This window comes from Acanthochromis polyacanthus, chromosome 21, assembly GCF_021347895.1.
Source record: "Acanthochromis polyacanthus isolate Apoly-LR-REF ecotype Palm Island chromosome 21, KAUST_Apoly_ChrSc, whole genome shotgun sequence".
In the NCBI taxonomy this organism is placed as follows: Eukaryota; Metazoa; Chordata; class Actinopteri; family Pomacentridae; genus Acanthochromis; species Acanthochromis polyacanthus.
Window position 1 is genome coordinate 20729970 of NC_067133.1, and position 16784 is coordinate 20746753.

General features: G+C 39.1%; 1 protein-coding gene across 1 annotated transcript; it reads left to right on the forward strand.

Moving 5' to 3' along the window:
* Positions 1–1595: 1595 nt before the first annotated feature.
* On the forward strand, positions 1596–9675 carry LOC110962349 (transmembrane protein 235). Its single transcript, XM_022210284.2, has 4 exons — positions 1596–2119; positions 3160–3237; positions 3777–3914; positions 8033–9675. Exons 1-4 carry the CDS (start codon positions 1945–1947, stop codon positions 8275–8277), a joined length of 636 nt encoding a protein of 211 aa, XP_022065976.2. The 5' UTR covers positions 1596–1944; the 3' UTR covers positions 8278–9675.
* The last annotated feature ends 7109 nt before the right edge of the window (positions 9676–16784 follow it).

Here is a 16784-nt window from a genome sequence, read left to right on the forward strand (position 1 = left end):
TTGGAGACAAAACTAAAAAGCAATTGTAACTACAAATAGGCTGTACAATTACCGATGCCTTACAAAGTTGCAGTCATGAAGAAGAACTTGCTTTACCAATTCACATTTGACAAATCCACATTTTCTTCTCCTTCTTGTCTCTATAAAAATGTACAAAATTTCCAGTTGATGACAATGGCCACAATCAAGTACAAAACATGTCATTATACCCCTGCGTACATTTTTACACCTCATATAGCAACATGAGAAAGAGTTTGATTGTGTCCAGCTTGTGACAGATTAACAGCTTCAAATAACTCTGTGTTAAATACACCTTTTACTTGATCTAATGTTATTAGCATCACTGATTAGAGGGCAGTGGAATTTTAAAATAGGTTTACTTGCTTTAGTCTTAATTAGCATGAAAAACTATTGTGCCCTAGACTGTGAAATTAAACTTGATTGATTACCAACATAGATGCTAAAATCTCTCTCTCCCTCTTTTTATTTTTTTTTAATTTTTACCTTGGAGCCAGTCTCCACTCTAAAATCTATAGCTAGATTTTTGGTGAAAACCGAGAACAAGGAGAAGTTGCTGCAGCCTAGAGAGGTGAGATTTATTGTCCAGTGAGACCACAACACCCAAGGCCATAAAGATACATGAGAAAGGTTTCAAAATATCCTGTAGTGCCCAAGTCAGGGCCCAGATCTCAGTCCAATTGAGAATTTGTAGCGGGACTAGAAAATTGCTTTTTACTCACCATCTCTTTCCCAACTTGACAGAGCGTGGACAGATTTACAAGGAGCAATGGGATGAAATGTTATGTCCAAAAGTGCCGGGCTGATAGAACTATCTAAAGTCCAGGCAGATTTGGAAAAGTTGAATATTTCTGCTTGTGTTATAATTTTGATTAATTGTATTCACAAAGTGTCTGAATTTTCCTGCAAATTGACTTAACATTTTCTGAGAATTTGTGACTAAAACAAGCTTAATCACATGGTAAAAATATAACCTACCTGCCAGACTGATGGTAAAGATGACAACAACAGGTGGCATCTCTCCAAATTGTTTTCTCCATTCAGTATCTCACACCCTTTACTACCATTCACGACAATGTAAAGACTACTTCCAGACATGTTGTTTTTCAATTTGAAAAACTGTAATGAAACTGTGCTGAATTTCCGCCATCACCTATTAACCTGCCCCACAAGCAGGACCCTCCTGGTATGTCATGTGAAATTGCCTGATCTTTACAAAGACTATGGATCATTACTAGCTCAGAAATTGATGTAACCTGAAAGTCATGTCAGCCGAGATTTGAAAATAAAATAGGTGAATGATTAATAAATAAACAAATAAATATTAGATTTAGTTTTGAGTTTAGTCGGGTTAGCAAGTTCTCAGATGTAACTTGTGATTTTTATTTAGTCTACATTTCTTTCCTCTCATGGGCAGCTTTTAATTTGACGGTACGGTTATCTTTAGCAAGGTCCAAAGCAGCCCGTGGGATGTGTTATTTTGAAGCAAAAATAAATCTATACCCATAAAAGTGTTGTCACGGAATGCTGGGTTTTATTTTGAAATTCAGCGCAGGAGCTGTATCGTTGTATTCCCTTACCTTGACAGTACGGTTCAATCGAGGAGCGCAGCAAGAAACCGACAGACGCTCAGCAGCTACCTGTCACTATAAGATGGGACAGACAAACACGCGTATCTCCTTTATTATGTAGTTTCTGTTTTTGTGTCATTTCCCTAAGCTGGCCTCAATTCTTTTTTTTTTTTTTTTACATCTTGTTTTCCTTTCACAACTACATTCTAGGATGGACAACCTGCAATTTCTAGGGAAGGATAAAACTGGAGAGCCTTTATGCATCGCAAGGCATAGAGCTTCGTTGTAGATTTCAGTGTAGAACAAGAAAAAATCATGGAGTAATTAGTGCACCGGCACTGTGCGTGTGGACTGTATGATGAAGTACGGACCGGTGGTTCTAACTGCTGGGCTCACTGGTTTGCTCAGTTTTGGTCTCCTCGCTGTGGCAATTGGGACTGATTACTGGTACATAATTGATGTGAATAAACCCAACTGCACAGGTCCAGATGACTTGAGTTCACACTCTGGACTATGGACAATTAATGAAGGTAAGTCAGTTTAACTTCAGTCTGGATATTATGGAATGTATACATGAGTAATGCGTATAAACGGCATAATAAGCAGCAACTTTTGCTCTGCTTCTCTCAAAGGTAATTTTGAGAAGCCTTTGTGTCACCAACACTGTGCGTAAAATGCCTTAATGATTCAATAATGAGGTCTTCTTATTTTTGAAGTGACTTCTTTGTCATTCAGGCGTGTTTTAACTTGTGAAATACAAGTATTGATCGATTCTAAATTTAGGAGGGAAGGGGAATCCATGGACTGGATAACATGATTTTGCTGAGATCTAGCAAAGCTCGTATTTGTTCATGGATGATGTCTCTGGTGCTGCATCACCGTGTTAATTATCAGCACTGTTAGAACCAAAAGCTGCTTGCGGTGGATTTCAGTATGTTACACTGATGCACAGAGGACATGCCAATGCTTTTAGCTTGAGGTTGGCAGAATCCTCAATTACTCGGTTAAATTCCTTCACCAGACTCCAATTCAATAAAAAACACTTTTCATGCAGTGAATACAATAAACCATTTGGTAAATGTATTTTTCCATTGTTGTTGGTTAATTTGTGACTGTGGCAACCTTTAGCCTCTGATCTGTATCAGTCCCTGCAGCCAGCTGCAGGGAAACACTCAGGAAGCCATGGTGATTTCCACACAACTGTAATATAATCTGTTTGTGGGCTGCACAGTTTGAGGTCCAGATGTGTCCAATTTGATGCTGGTGGCACCTACAGTTCACTCACTGCATGCCATGTAATGAGACAACATGCAGCGCACACCTGCGGCCACCTAGCAACTGTGGAATATTTTTGTTGCAAAACATGCAGAACCAATGACATTTGGGCATATGAAGGTTTGGTTTCATTGGTGTCATTGAGGAATATGTGATGTTTTTAAGCGCTGATCATATTCTTTACCACTGATTGACTCAAATCTGTATTTTTTTTGTATCCAGGAGCAATTTTTGCAAAGTCCCCTGCATCATTGCAGGTCCTGTCGTGTGTAACCTTTTCTTCTGACATTTCCAGGAGCAAACAGGAGTTCAGTGATCCCCTCTTTCACAGCAAATATGTCCAGCCTGTCAGAGGCTGAGAGGCATCTTCTTGGTAAGTGAGTTTCTTTATCAACTGAGGAAAAAGCACACAGTAGAAGATTCTTGGTAATACTGACTCAGAGAGCTATCTTTTTGCCTAAAAGCATCACATTTACCAGCAATGGTTTGAAACGATCCCATCTAGAAGACAGACAATGAGCCAAGATAGACGTTTAGGAAAAGATAGTGTATGTTTGTTGTTGTTAAATCCTAGGTTGAAGCAGAGTGTCTTTCAAGGCCTGCTCCTGTTTGCAATTTTCACAAAGAAATACAAAAGTAAATTTTCCACTGTGACAGAAACTATCTCAAGCAGGTCTGTGGAATTTGATTTTATACTCTGCTGACAATAAGAATGAAAACCAATGGCTCCCCAGATGGGAGACATCAATCTGAAAATCTCAGCTGCTTTTGCAAACAATTGCACTCAGCAGTTGTGTAAAATACAGCTGACTCATAGAACCATCTAAAAAATCACAGTTCACAGTTCAGCTCTTTAAAATATTTACGCACAGATACCGATGTATTGTTTTCTGTGCGTATATGTGCTTTCAGGCTTGCATAAAGTGGTGGTGATCTTGTTGCCTCTGAGCCTGGTCCTGCTGGTGCTAGGCTGGATCTTTGGACTTGTCAGTTCACTGGCCTGCAGTCCTAAGCTGCTGGCTGCATCGGCATGCTACTTCCTCTTCTGCAGTAAGTCCACATAGATCCGTTATTGTTTTTTTTTCTGAGCCTTTAGCGCTGTGTCCTTGGCATGTGGAATGAAACTGAAGCAAATCCTTTGTGCGATTATCTCAGCATCTAAGATGCACAGCACGAGAAATAGTGTGTGTGGGCGGCACATCACAGACACATGTCTTTGTGTATGTGTTAACTACACCTAAGAAGTGAATCCCATCTGATTCATTTATAACTAAAGGCACCATTAGTATCTGATTTCAGTCTTTCAAGACATAAACAACATGCTTGAGCAGGGTAATGGCCAATGAGATAACACAGAATATAGTTGTGTAAATATTATACTTTGCAATTGATTGGAGAAGGCTGTTATAGGTGTAATCTGCAACTATATATTACATATCTCTATGTGCACATTAAAAATCTCATTCAGCTTAATTGAGTTGAGTTAAGTAATGATCCTTTTGCTCAAACTGTTATTGGAGAGGTTTGAAGTTGTGGATTTTATGGTGAAAATAATTGTTTAAAGCAAAAGATAGACCCAGAGTGATATATTGGTGGGATCAGCTTGTATTCCCGCATTACAGGTGCATTTATAAATTTCGTCACTACATAGATTCTCCAGTGGCGTCACTCTGACACCATAACATTATGATCACTGACAAGTCAAGAAAATAACTATAGTAAATAGTTATAATGGAGCTGCATAGTTCTTGGTGGTTAGCACTTTCGCCCTGCAGCCAGAAGATCCCGGCCTTCCTGTCCACCATTCTAGTGAGGTGTTATAATGCAATAATCTGTTTGGAAACCTTGAGTCGTAACATTCATGTGGTTGTTTGACACGTACCATCCACCTAAACACTGAAGATCAATCAACCCCCCAGCGCCCGTGACAACAGCAGTCCTTGATGTCAGCTGCCACCATCAGCAGGACAATGCACCCCGACACACCACTAAAACTGTTAAAGAGTGGCCCAGGAAACACAACAGAGCAAACAGAGCTAAGGTGTTCACCCGGGTTCCACATTCCCCAGATCCAAATCTTATTGAGCATCTGTGGAATGTGCCAGGACAAGCCTGATCTAGGTAGGTTCCACCCTGCAACCCACAGGACCCACAGAATTCGGTGCCACTGTCCCAGTGCCACAGGACATCCTTAGAGGTCCTGTGTCCATGCCCCACTGGGTCATAGGAGTTTTAGCAGCATAAAGGAGACCAACGCAATATTAAGCAGGTGGTCATAATGTTATGTCTGATCTGTGTATTTCTGGTCACTGTGGCCAACAAGCTCAATTTTAGTTTCATCTGATCACAAAACTCTCCTCCAAAGGTACATGTGTTAAAATAATTTCATCATAGAAAATTAGGGGTTATAGGAGGCAGTGGAAACTCAAGACTGTCATGATATACATGGTCTTTACAAATGTATGTTTATTTTTGCTCACACCTGTATATAAAGAATATTGGCTGACACATCAATATCAGTATTTTTACTCAATGAAATTGGTATGAGCCCCAGAAGAATCCGATATCTATCATGCTCAAGAAACTGCTGTAAGTCTCTTTATTCAGCCTGTCTGGTTTTGTGTATATCAGACAGATTTTGTGAATACATGTATGTGTCCACAGCTTCATTGACTCAAGCCACTCAGATGCAATTATAGTAGTGCTATGAGATGTGGTAATGCTATTCTCACATGAAATCCCACATGCTAAATCACATTTTTGACACCTCTTTCTAAACACTATGCTTTAGAAAGATGTGATTAAAAATTATTTGTTGCAGTGATTTACTGCAGGCATTTTTTCTTTCTCGCTGTGCTTCCGAGTCCGATTTGCATAAAATAAACCATAACTGCAAGCTAGTTCCCGATGAGCATGAACATGGTTTTAGACACCATACCAACAAACATTCTCAGCGTGGATATTGACATAATTAACAGTATTGATCACTGGCTGATTGCAGAAAATTACAGAATAGCTTGTCGTTGATTTAGACCTTCAGTCGGACTTCCCTTTGGAATCATCAGCCAGCTCATCCTCATGTCATTCTTTGTCGCCATAAAATAATATTTAGCTTCCTTTTTATAGAAACTGAATGTGATCAAATGGACAGCCTATTATATAAATTCTGTTGCACAAAATGTTCAGAGAGAGTCCAATCATAAACAAGCAGCGATGCACTTGAAATAATTTACAATTATCTAAAGTGAATGTCCATCAGAGCAGAAGGTTCAATATCTTTTGAAAGCCTTTCAGAGTCCCCTTTGAGAAGAAGTTGGGTTTGGTAGACACCAAAAGGAGATGTGATCTGTTGGTTCCAGTATAAGGGAATGCTTTCATCACCAATACTGTTAACAAAAAAAGTATTTTATTTTTTCTGCCCTGAGTTCACTTGTTGAGCTTTCACAATAAATACAATATCCATCAAAGAATGCATTTGATTAGGTCTGAAAGAAATGAGTTCAAATCTGTATTTGGGTAGGACTGAGGGTAAACGCATGATTCTGTCAAAGGAGTAGGAAGTCCCATTATGTACTGCGCCATCTGTGCTGACATGCCCAGCCTCTCATGTCACACAGAAGAGACAGCTAATTTCATGCTTTGTACTGAATGCCCTGCCCGCATTCCTACATCAAAAGACCTGCGAGCGACAAGCTCTGCCATTTTCAAAACCACCCGTCTTATAATGTAAATAGAAAAGGGGGAAATGGTTTCTGTGTTTTGCTCTGCTTTCTTTCTTTCTTATTAAATATATTGAAACCCAGTTTGTAGTTTTTGGCATGAGAAACCGTGGTAATCTAGGTGTCAGTAGGTCTTTGTAATCATCCCCAAAACACTCACATCACCTATCACAGTACTGATAAATCTAACCCTGGTTCTTCTGAAAATTTGTCTTCAGTCCCCTTAATAGTTTTTAATTAATTTAGCATGGGCTAAACAAGTGTTTAGGAAAGCCTTACTGTAGTGTTGATGCAGTAACAGTGTAGACCTCACATTAATTCCAGTAGAACTCTACAAGGTACACCATACATTGGAAATTTATCATAAGAAATGGATTGAGATGAGAGCCTAATGGGAAATCTTGCCATTGTCACACCATCAGCACCAGTCATCTACGAGTACCTGACGATAAGACAAGCTGTTTTTGTTTGCACTTTTCTGTGCGGCAGACTACAGTTACCTGCTCTAATTCCACACATCTTTCTGATGTGCCTACATTAGCCACGCTGCTTTAGAAGCATTGAGAAAAAAGGCAGCAGTTGTTTTTTTTAATAATCTGTAATTATTGGAAGTTAATTGCAGGTGCAGGCTTTGGAGTGTAGTGGTTCTACTTTCCACTGTGCCACAGGAAAGGTCAGTCTGAATCATTCGTTTTATAGTTCAATATTTAAGGACTTCTGAGGCTGACATTTAATGATGTTATTCTTGCTGGCCCACCTCTGTGGTAATTGTCATGCAAGACATTTCCTCTGTTTGGGAACACAAAAAGAAATCAAAAACAGAGCATACTGGAAACGTCATACTTAGACCACAGATTCTGTCTGTAGAGTTACACATTCAGTTCAATTCAGTTTTATTTATATAGCACCAATTACACGTCAGATTGTCTCAAGGCGCTTTACAGAAACATTTACATTGACAAGTTGAAACCTATATTTCACAATACCATCTACAGCAGGGGTGTCAAACTCAGTTCCTGGAGGGCCACTATCCTGCATGTTTTAGATGTTTCCCTCTTCCAACACACCTGATTCAAATGATCAGGCTCGTTATCAGGCTTCTGCTGAGCTTGATAATAAGCTGATCATTTGAATCAGGTGTGTTGGAAGAGGGAAACATCTAAAACATGCAGGATAGTGGCCCTCCAGGAACTGAGTTTGACACCCCTGATCTACAGGGTTATATGGGCACAATTGTGTTGGAAAGGGATTGCTTGCAAAATAATGGATTACTGTTGTAATTACCTAATTATAAAAGCTAGCAAAGTGTGATACATCATGGTGATTAGAGTGTGTTACTACTTAGCTCAAACTCTGGAGAATTCATTCCAATTCCAGATGGATCCATGTTACAGGTACAAACAAGGGATGTGTGCTAATAACCCCACATGTTTGTCTGTGCATCAACAGGTCTATTCACCCTGTCTGGAGTCAGCATCTACATCAAATACTCAAATCAGGCCATGGAGGAGTTCCAGCGAATCGTGTCCCCGGAGAATCTCGTCTATGTGGATGTGTCCTTTGGCTGGTCCTTAGCCACAGCCTGGCTCTCCTATAGCTTGGAGGTAGCGACTGGCCTGCTACTCATGCTGGCTGCCAGAATCATTCAAATGAAGGGGCATTATGACTCTGGTGTAGCCATCGCCATGTTATAAACTGACATCTTCTGGTGCCCGAGTAAAACTGAAAGGTCACATTTTGTTGTTTTTTGAATGCAGTTGTTATCATTTATTTATTTATGGTGCTGGGTCAAAACAGATGAGAAGAGGTCAAGCTGATCAAGAGTCAAATAAACTGCATGCTGGGTTTACATAAGTACAACAACAGACACAGAGAAAGTAAATAAATTATGCTGGTGAACATTTTTTTTTTTTTTTTTTTAATTTTCACTTCTGCCTGTCAGTCTCTCGCCATCATTTTCTGTCTATTGTCCCGGTGGAAAATAATGCAACTGTAGCCTTACAAACAGAAAAAAAATGTTGCTTGGGCTTGACTTGATAGCCAAACCACATGGGTGCAAATTCCCTGAGAGTCGAGGCCCTAGTCTGTTTCCCAGACCTTGCTTCATGTATCCTCTACTCTCTTTTCCCACATTTCCTGTGCATCTTCACTCCCACTATCACATAAAGGCATAAAATGCTCTTACTCCCAGAGTAATTACTGCTAGATTAAAAGTAGCTGTTTAGACTTTGAATGTATCCCGTATGTAATAATATAATAATGTTTCAGCCTTGATGCCATCATCCAGCAAATAGACCAATTTAATTATTGTACTGCATAAACAATTTTGGAACTTCTTTTTATTTATTTTTTTAAGATTTAGCTCTGCATTTGTGTGTGTGTGTGAGCAGTTGCTTGTGTTTCATAGAGAACAGCTTCATCTGTCTCTCTGCCTTGCAAGGTAAATGTAGGCGAAACGAGCAGTTGGTGTAAGTTGTATGGGTTTATTTCCTTTTGGATGCATGTTCTATTAGGATTTTTTCGTTAATATGCTCTAATATCTCGTGTGCACGCATTTGTTATACTGTATTCAAATATGGTTTGCATCAGTGACAGAGTATTTCATTCAGGTGAAAATAGTGCTGATTTTGCAGGAGGCACCCACGAGGCAATGAAGGAGACTAGACTATAAAGCACACAGTAAGACGTGGTACAGTTTCTAATATATCGTAATAGAACAGCTGCTGCATATGCTGCTCTGTGTGCCAGGAAATTTGCATTTCACTGCTTTAGAAAAGCATTTAGTCTGTGTCGAAGTTGAGACGTTGTTGGCTGCTGACTATTTGATTTCTAGAACAACATGTAAAATGTTAGCTTGTGCCTCTTGCTTACCAACGTCTGAACCCAACAATAAATGAATGAATCATGAAAACAGGGCTGAAGATAAGTGCACTCATGGGGATGCTGCTACTTTTTTTCAGCAGTATAGAATGGGTGCATGTGTTACTGCCTGCTTTATTGCTATACTCTGTCTGTGTTCTGTAAATGCAACTTGTTCTCTCTGCATGCTGCAAGTACATAGGGCACTGTGACAATACAACATTTTGCTGTAAGATTTGTTGTGTAGGTCTTTTTCTTTACAACTATAACAACCTTCCTTGCATTTCTATACTTGAACGGTTTCTGTTTTTATTGTTAGCAGTGGCAGAAAAGCAGTGAAACATCAATCCAGCTGTAGAGTAGATGCATACTTGAAACAGACAACAGTAAATGAAGAACAGGATGGCTGTAATCAAATCATCAAATGCATTGAGATTATATGCTCACTCATGCACGATGTACTTGTTTTATGTTCTATTTGTAACACAATTCAAAGGCAACAAATTGTGCATTCACTCATTGGAAATCTGGAAATCAGCAAAATGCGGAAATGTGCCGAAGTTTTCAATTGATATTTTCCTACTTTGTGATAGTAAAGCAACAATCCATTTGCACATTTTATTTTGAATTTTGAAATTTGAAATAAAAAAGAATAACCCTTGAAATACAATGCATAAAGTACAGAAAACTTAATCACTTACAAAGAGCACTCCACAGGATGCTCAATAAACCTCCATGAATGTACTTGACACCAAGATTCGTTGGTACTTTTCATATAACCCTAACCCTACAATTCCACAATTCTACAATTTCATTCAGCAGATGCTTTTATCCAAAGCATCGTACATCTAAGAGTAGATACAACACAAGCAAGGCTCTAGTCAGGAGAAAACAACCTGGATAAGGGCACTAAAACAAGTTCAAGTGTAAGAACAGGACTGTGGTGCCTACAGGCAATGCGGACGTAATAGGATTTATTTTTTTAAAGTCTGTCAAATGCAAAGGTGTTCACTGAAGAACTGGGATTTTAGTCTTTTCTTCAACACTGAGAGAGTCTCTGCAGAATGAACAGAGTTTGGTAACTCCTTCCACCACCGGGGAACCACAGAGGAGAAGAGGCTAGCTATTGACCAGCTGTATTGTGGTGGTTGTATCAGGCATCTTTTGTTGTTGTGCTGTATAACCTAAATGATAGAGTTCATGCTGGAAGGAGCAGTTTTGACTGCAAGTGTCAAAGTTTTGAATTGGAAGCCAGTGACGTGATCTGAACAGTAGGGTGACATGTGCTGTTGCTGGTAAGGATCTAGAGTAGTTTATTAAGCATGATTTTACAAGAACCTGTGCCAGGGGTTGTGCTTTTTTGTTCAGAGAGCAGAAGGGAAAGATTTTTTTAAAAATGTACAAAAGAGCAACAAAAGTGACAGTGAAAATGTGAGAGTCAATTCTGGCTAATAGAGTCATAAGTGGAATGGATTCTAAGTTGTAGACCTGCACTAAACACACTTTTAAAATACATGTTCTTGCACTGTAATGGGAGAAGAAGAGCAAAAGTCTTCACTAAGGGTGCTCATGACAGAGATAGACTCGAAAGCATTCAAAGATGTGTCTAAACGTGATTTGCAACATGATTTAATGCGCATCAGCACCTTAATCAAAATCCAAACCGTGAAACATTGTGTCCACTCAGCTGTTTGTAAGGCAGCTACTGGCCCAGTATTCCTGTCTCTGATGGTACAGAGAGGAGAGAGCTGTAAAAGAAGGACCAAACCACAGTAGCTCAGCCTTGCAGCCCTCTTTATATATCAGCTGTACTGAAATCCCATTACATTTTTATGGAACATAATAATTCAATCCGCTCTGGCAGAAGAACACCAAAGTTGGTGCTAAGCCATTACTCTCTGGTTTGTGCCCTTGTCCTCGACAGGGTGCAGTAATTTTCAGTCACACAACCTCTAGGTTCTCAGTTTAAGAATGTATTTGAATCAGAATTGCTTTTCTTGATCAATATCACTCTTGGGAAGTTGTTTTCTGACATTCTCAAATATATTATCAATCAGCATAGTTATAAATAGACATTGTATGGGATGAGCTTGAGATTCCATGGTGACATTTATCTTTATTATCGGTGAACTTTTACATGCCATTAAGTGTAATTAGAATTCTCTGTGTGGTTACTCAGAAAACATTTTGGTGCATTGCAAGTGTGCTCACCTTACCAAAGGCTAATATCCATTTCTCCAGCAGACATGTGGTACCTTCAGGTGGGTTGACTTAATATGCTACATGTTCTTGTGCTTAGTATGACAGCTCATATAGGTAATTGGAGCCGACTGTGTTCATATGTCTACAGTCAATATATAAAACACAAACATAGAAAAGGTTTAGAAACCATGTCATAGAAATGCTGGTATACACAGTAGAACATAAAGCATTAACAGATTTTCAAAAAAGTGTGCTGAGCCTCTGTAGTCTATCATCATAATGAACAGGCCACTCACTCTAATGCTTCAGAAAAGTGAATACTTCCTCAAGGACAACAATCTTACTCACTGAATGTAAGACAGATTCTCACTTTGCTGACAAGGATTTCATTCTAGTGAAGTGCCATGTTGTGGTACTGATGTGAGTGAAAATGCATTCAGAAAATCCTATTGAAAAATGTCCAATTATGTTGAGGTGGAGGATATAAAATTAACTGGGCAATTGTAGAATTCTTGTGACATGTTCAGATTTGTTTTTTTTTTATCTGTGAATCTGACTTTATAATCAGTTGTTGTTAAGGGAGTATGCAACGTCTTTTACACATCCTGTCAACACCTTGAATAGAGTGGATCACACCTGAGATTGCATGTGAAGGACTGTTATTGTGATGGGGAGGCAGCTCATTATACTGCTGTGTATATGTGGCTTAGTTGTTTTTGTTTCACTGCAGCAGATACTGAGCTGCTAAAATTGATGACATTCAGGGGTCCAGTGAGATTACAAGAAAAAATATCTTTAGCATCTATAATTATATATATAATATATATATATATATATTATATAATTCTTAACAAAGACAATCCATTGATAGCCTGCAATTCTTAAATGAAAGGCTCTTAGCAGATGTTCACAGTGGAATAGGAAATAGGAAATAGGAAAATAAATGCCCTCTGAAGAAAGATCTTAAATCTCAAAATATACCCGTTTAGAAATTCAGTATATCTCACAATTTTATAGCTACCATATTCTTATTGAAAATTAGCATAAACTTATTTGCTGAGACAGATTCTGTCCATTTCCTCATATTTTCATACCATCTCCCTCCAGGGCAGCAAGGGCATAAAGGTCTGAAAGATTAATTCTCCAACCTTTTCATCTCCGCATTTTCATTCACCTCATCTTTCTTCCCTGTTGTGGTTGCTGCTTAAATCTGTAACCTGCCCAGTCACCTTCTCCTCATCACACTGCTTCATTCCAGTGCCGCTATTGAGGATTGCGTGTGGCTGATGTCTCAGGATTGAGTGTTCTCATAATGCGAGGAGGGACTCAATCCCTGGAGGAACGTGAATAAGATATGTTTTTTCTTACCAAGGAACCACTTGAAAAGTTAATTCGACCATCTCTTGCTCAGTGAGCTCCAATAGTAATGGGATCATCTTAGAAATGGATGATGTCATGGATCTCATTTTCATCTGTTTCCTCCAATAGTTTGGACGCACCTTCTCATTCAGTGTTTTTTCTTTATTTTTACAATTTTCTACAGTGTACATTGATACTTAAGACATCAAAACTATCAGGCAAGATATATGTAATTATATAGCAAACAACCAATTGTGAAATAACTTTAAATATGTTTTATATTGTAGATTCTTCAAAGTCGCCACCCTTTGCTTTGATGACAGCTTTGCAAACCCTTGGCCTTCTGTCAAAAAGCTTCTTAAGGTACTCACCTGAAATGATTTTAACTTCACAGGTGAGCCTTGTCAGGGTTAATTTATGGAATTTCTTGCCTTCTTAATGAGGTTGGGACCATCAGTTGTGTTGTGCAAAAGTCAGGCTGGTACACAGTTGACAGCCATATTTGAGAACCGTTAGAATTCATATTATGGAAAGATCCAATCAGCTAAGTGAAGAGAAATAACAGTCCACTATTACTTTAAGATCTGAAGGTCAGTCAGTCCGGAAAATTGCAAAAACTTTTATTTGTATCTCCAAGTGCAGCCGTGAAAACAATCAAGCGCAACGATGAAACTGGCTCACATGAGCACTGCCCCAGGAAAGGTAGACCAACAGTCACCTCTGCTGCTGAGGATAAGTTCATCCCAGTCACCAGCCTCAGAAATCGCAAGTTAACAGCACCTCAGATTAGAGCCTAGATAAATGCCACACAGAGTTCTACTAGAAACATCTCTACAGACCACGCTATATCAACTGTTCAGAGGAGACTGCATGAATCAGGCCTTCACGCTAAGAAACCACTACTGAGGGAAGGGAACGAGGAGAAGTGATTTGTTTGGGGTCTAGAAATACAAGGAATGGACAACAGAACAGTGGAAATCTGTGCTTTGGGCTGATAAGTCCAAATTTGAGATCTTTGGTTCCACCAGCTGTCTTTGTACGATGCAGAAAAGATGAACAGATCATCTCTACATAAATGGTTCCCACTGTGAAGCATGGAGGAAGAGGTGTGATGGTGTGGGGGTGCTTTGCTGGCCACACTGTTGGGGATTTATTCAAAACTGAGGGCATACTGAACCAGCATGGCTACCACAGCATCCTGCAGCAGCATGCCATCCCACCCGGTTTGCCTTTAGTTGGACCATCATTTATTTTTCACCAGGACAATGACCCCAAACACACCTCTAGGCTGTGAAAGGGCTATTTGACCAAGAAGGAGAGTGATGGAGTGCTGTGTCAGATGACCTGGCCTCCACAGTCACCTGACCTAAACTCAACTGAGATAGTTTGGTATGAGATGGACCACAGAGTGAAGGCAAAAGAGCCAGCAAGTGCTCAGCATCTCTGCAAACTCCTTCAAGACTCTTGGAAAACCATTTCAAGTGACTACCTCATGAAGTTCTTCAAGAGAATGCCAAGAGTGTTTTTTTTACTAATTTTACACTTTTTTTTTTAGTTTACCACATAATTCCATGTGTTCATTCATTGTTTTGATGCCTTCAGGAGAATCTATAATGCAAACAGTCATGAAAATAGAGAAAAACCATTAAATGAGAAGGTGTGTCCAAACTTTTGACGGGTAGTGTATACTCTCTTCAGGAAAGTGACAATGTGGGAGGGTTAGCTCTCACAAGAATAAACCAGTAAGTTATGTCACACATTGACACACAGATGCACAATTGCATACAAATACAGAATTTAGATAATATTGAGGTGGAATTACTGTGATTGACAAACTGAGTTGGGGACTTTAGATTCAACACTTCCACTTAACTTACGGTAATGTGAGCCACATTTATATTATCATGTGACAAGAATAAACAGACTTTTGCAGTTTTACCCAGTAAAATTCTGAAGCAGTAAACAATACATAATCAGGCAGGCCTTATTATTGTAGTCTTGCCACACAGATCCCTGTTTAATTATTTAGTTGCTGGACTGAAATCACTCTGTGGATGAAATAAAACAGTTTAATGCTCATTTCTTGTTGCTACAATTAGCCACATTTGAGAAAAGTTTTATCACACCACTTACAGTATCTATAAAAAGTATTCATCCTGCTTGGAGTTTTCCCCTTTAATGTTCTTTTTTTTTCCAACACGGACTCATGGTCAATTACCATGTTAAAGCAAAAACAGATTCCTACAAAGGAAGGTTAATTCATGAAAAATATAACACAAAAAATAAGCAATTTCATAAGTTTTCACACCCTTCAAGACAGTATTTAGTAGGTGCTCCTTGGGCTGCAATTGAGCATTGAGCTTGTGCAGATAGATCTCAGTTAGCCTTGTACACCAGGGGTCCGTTTCACAGGTTCGACAAACTCTGAGTGTATCTCTGAACTCTGAGTTGATCTACTCTGAGATAGGAAACTCTGAGTTTTCGGTTCCAGAACAGCTTATTTGAATTGGTTTAATCAACTCAGAGTAGTTTCATCACAACTAAAAAAAGACAGCATCAATGGAGCTTCGATGAGTGATGGGTACATTCAACGAGTCACCATGGCAACAAGGAAGCAGAGGGCTGTGTTTTTTACACCACTTGAACTGGACATCTTAATGCACTCATATGACGACTTTGAACACATTTTTAGAAAGAAGTGCTACACCGCTGCAGCTGCAAAAGAGAGGGAGACAGCATGGGAGAACATTGCTGCCTGGTTCAATGTGTAAGTTTAAAAGTAGTCCTTTGCAATCACAATATCACAATAATATTACAAGGGAAAACTGTTTGAATGGTAGCCAATTAAGTTATTTAACTGCAATCCCATGGCGGAGAAGCACACGTGACAGCAGCTAAAGATGAAATATAAAAACATTGTTCAAAGAGGTAAGACCTTAGCCTAATCTCATTGAGATACCTCATTTTGATCATATTTTACATTGTAAAGTAGCCTAAATATTGAGTGGCTATTTGATTGTGTAGTTGTTTTATCCCACACATAGCCTAAATGTGTGCATCCATATCATGTTCTGTTAAATAATTAAGCCTATTTATACTAACTAACACAGACTTCTACTCAGCCAACAGAAAGAAAGCAGATGCTTTATATATATGTATGTGTGTGTGTATATATATATATATATATATATATATATATATATATATCTTTCGTGTCTTTTCTTTTTGTTGTTTTGGCCCAACACATTCTGATGGTGCTATCTGCCTGGTTGAGCCCCTTCACACCACAGCAGAACTTGTAACTGTAAGTAGGCAATACTCCAAAGGTTTTGCCAAATGGTAGTTTAAGTGTACTGAAACATATCACTCATCTAGGATGAAGAGGCTGAAACTGTGTCTGCTGCCTTTACAGAGGGGAACCGGAAAGGCATATAGAGGTATGTTGCTCTTCCCATTCACATTTCTTAGCATCCAGGTGGAATATAGAGTGTGACATTTAGCCTATACTGAAGTATTGCACATTCTCATCCTTTTTAACAGAGCATGGCTGGACAGCAGCAGGATGGTCCCTCAACCTCCACTGCACAGATTGACACAGTGAGATGGATGTTTGGTAAACACCAGAGGTTTAGTCCATGGAATTCATGTGCAACTGTATAATTTCATGTCCTCTATGTATTCCCAGTTACAAGTAAAACAGATATACAAACTGCACTTGCTGAGAAAAAAACAGATAAGGAAATGCAATACTTGCACCGCCAGATTAGGAAGGCAGATCTGG

What these genes read in the sequence shown, in the direction of transcription:
- LOC110962349 (XM_022210284.2), top strand. Translation starts at nt 1,945, where the DNA reads ATGATGAAGTACGGACCGGTGGTTCTAACTGCTGGGCTCACTGGTTTG. An exon ending in GGCTGAGAGGCATCTTCTTG is followed by an intron (nt 3,238 to 3,776) that starts GTAAGTGAGTTT and finishes ATGTGCTTTCAG; the next exon opens with GCTTGCATAAAGTGGTGGTG. An exon ending in ATGCTACTTCCTCTTCTGCA is followed by an intron (nt 3,915 to 8,032) that starts GTAAGTCCACAT and finishes GTGCATCAACAG; the next exon opens with GTCTATTCACCCTGTCTGGA.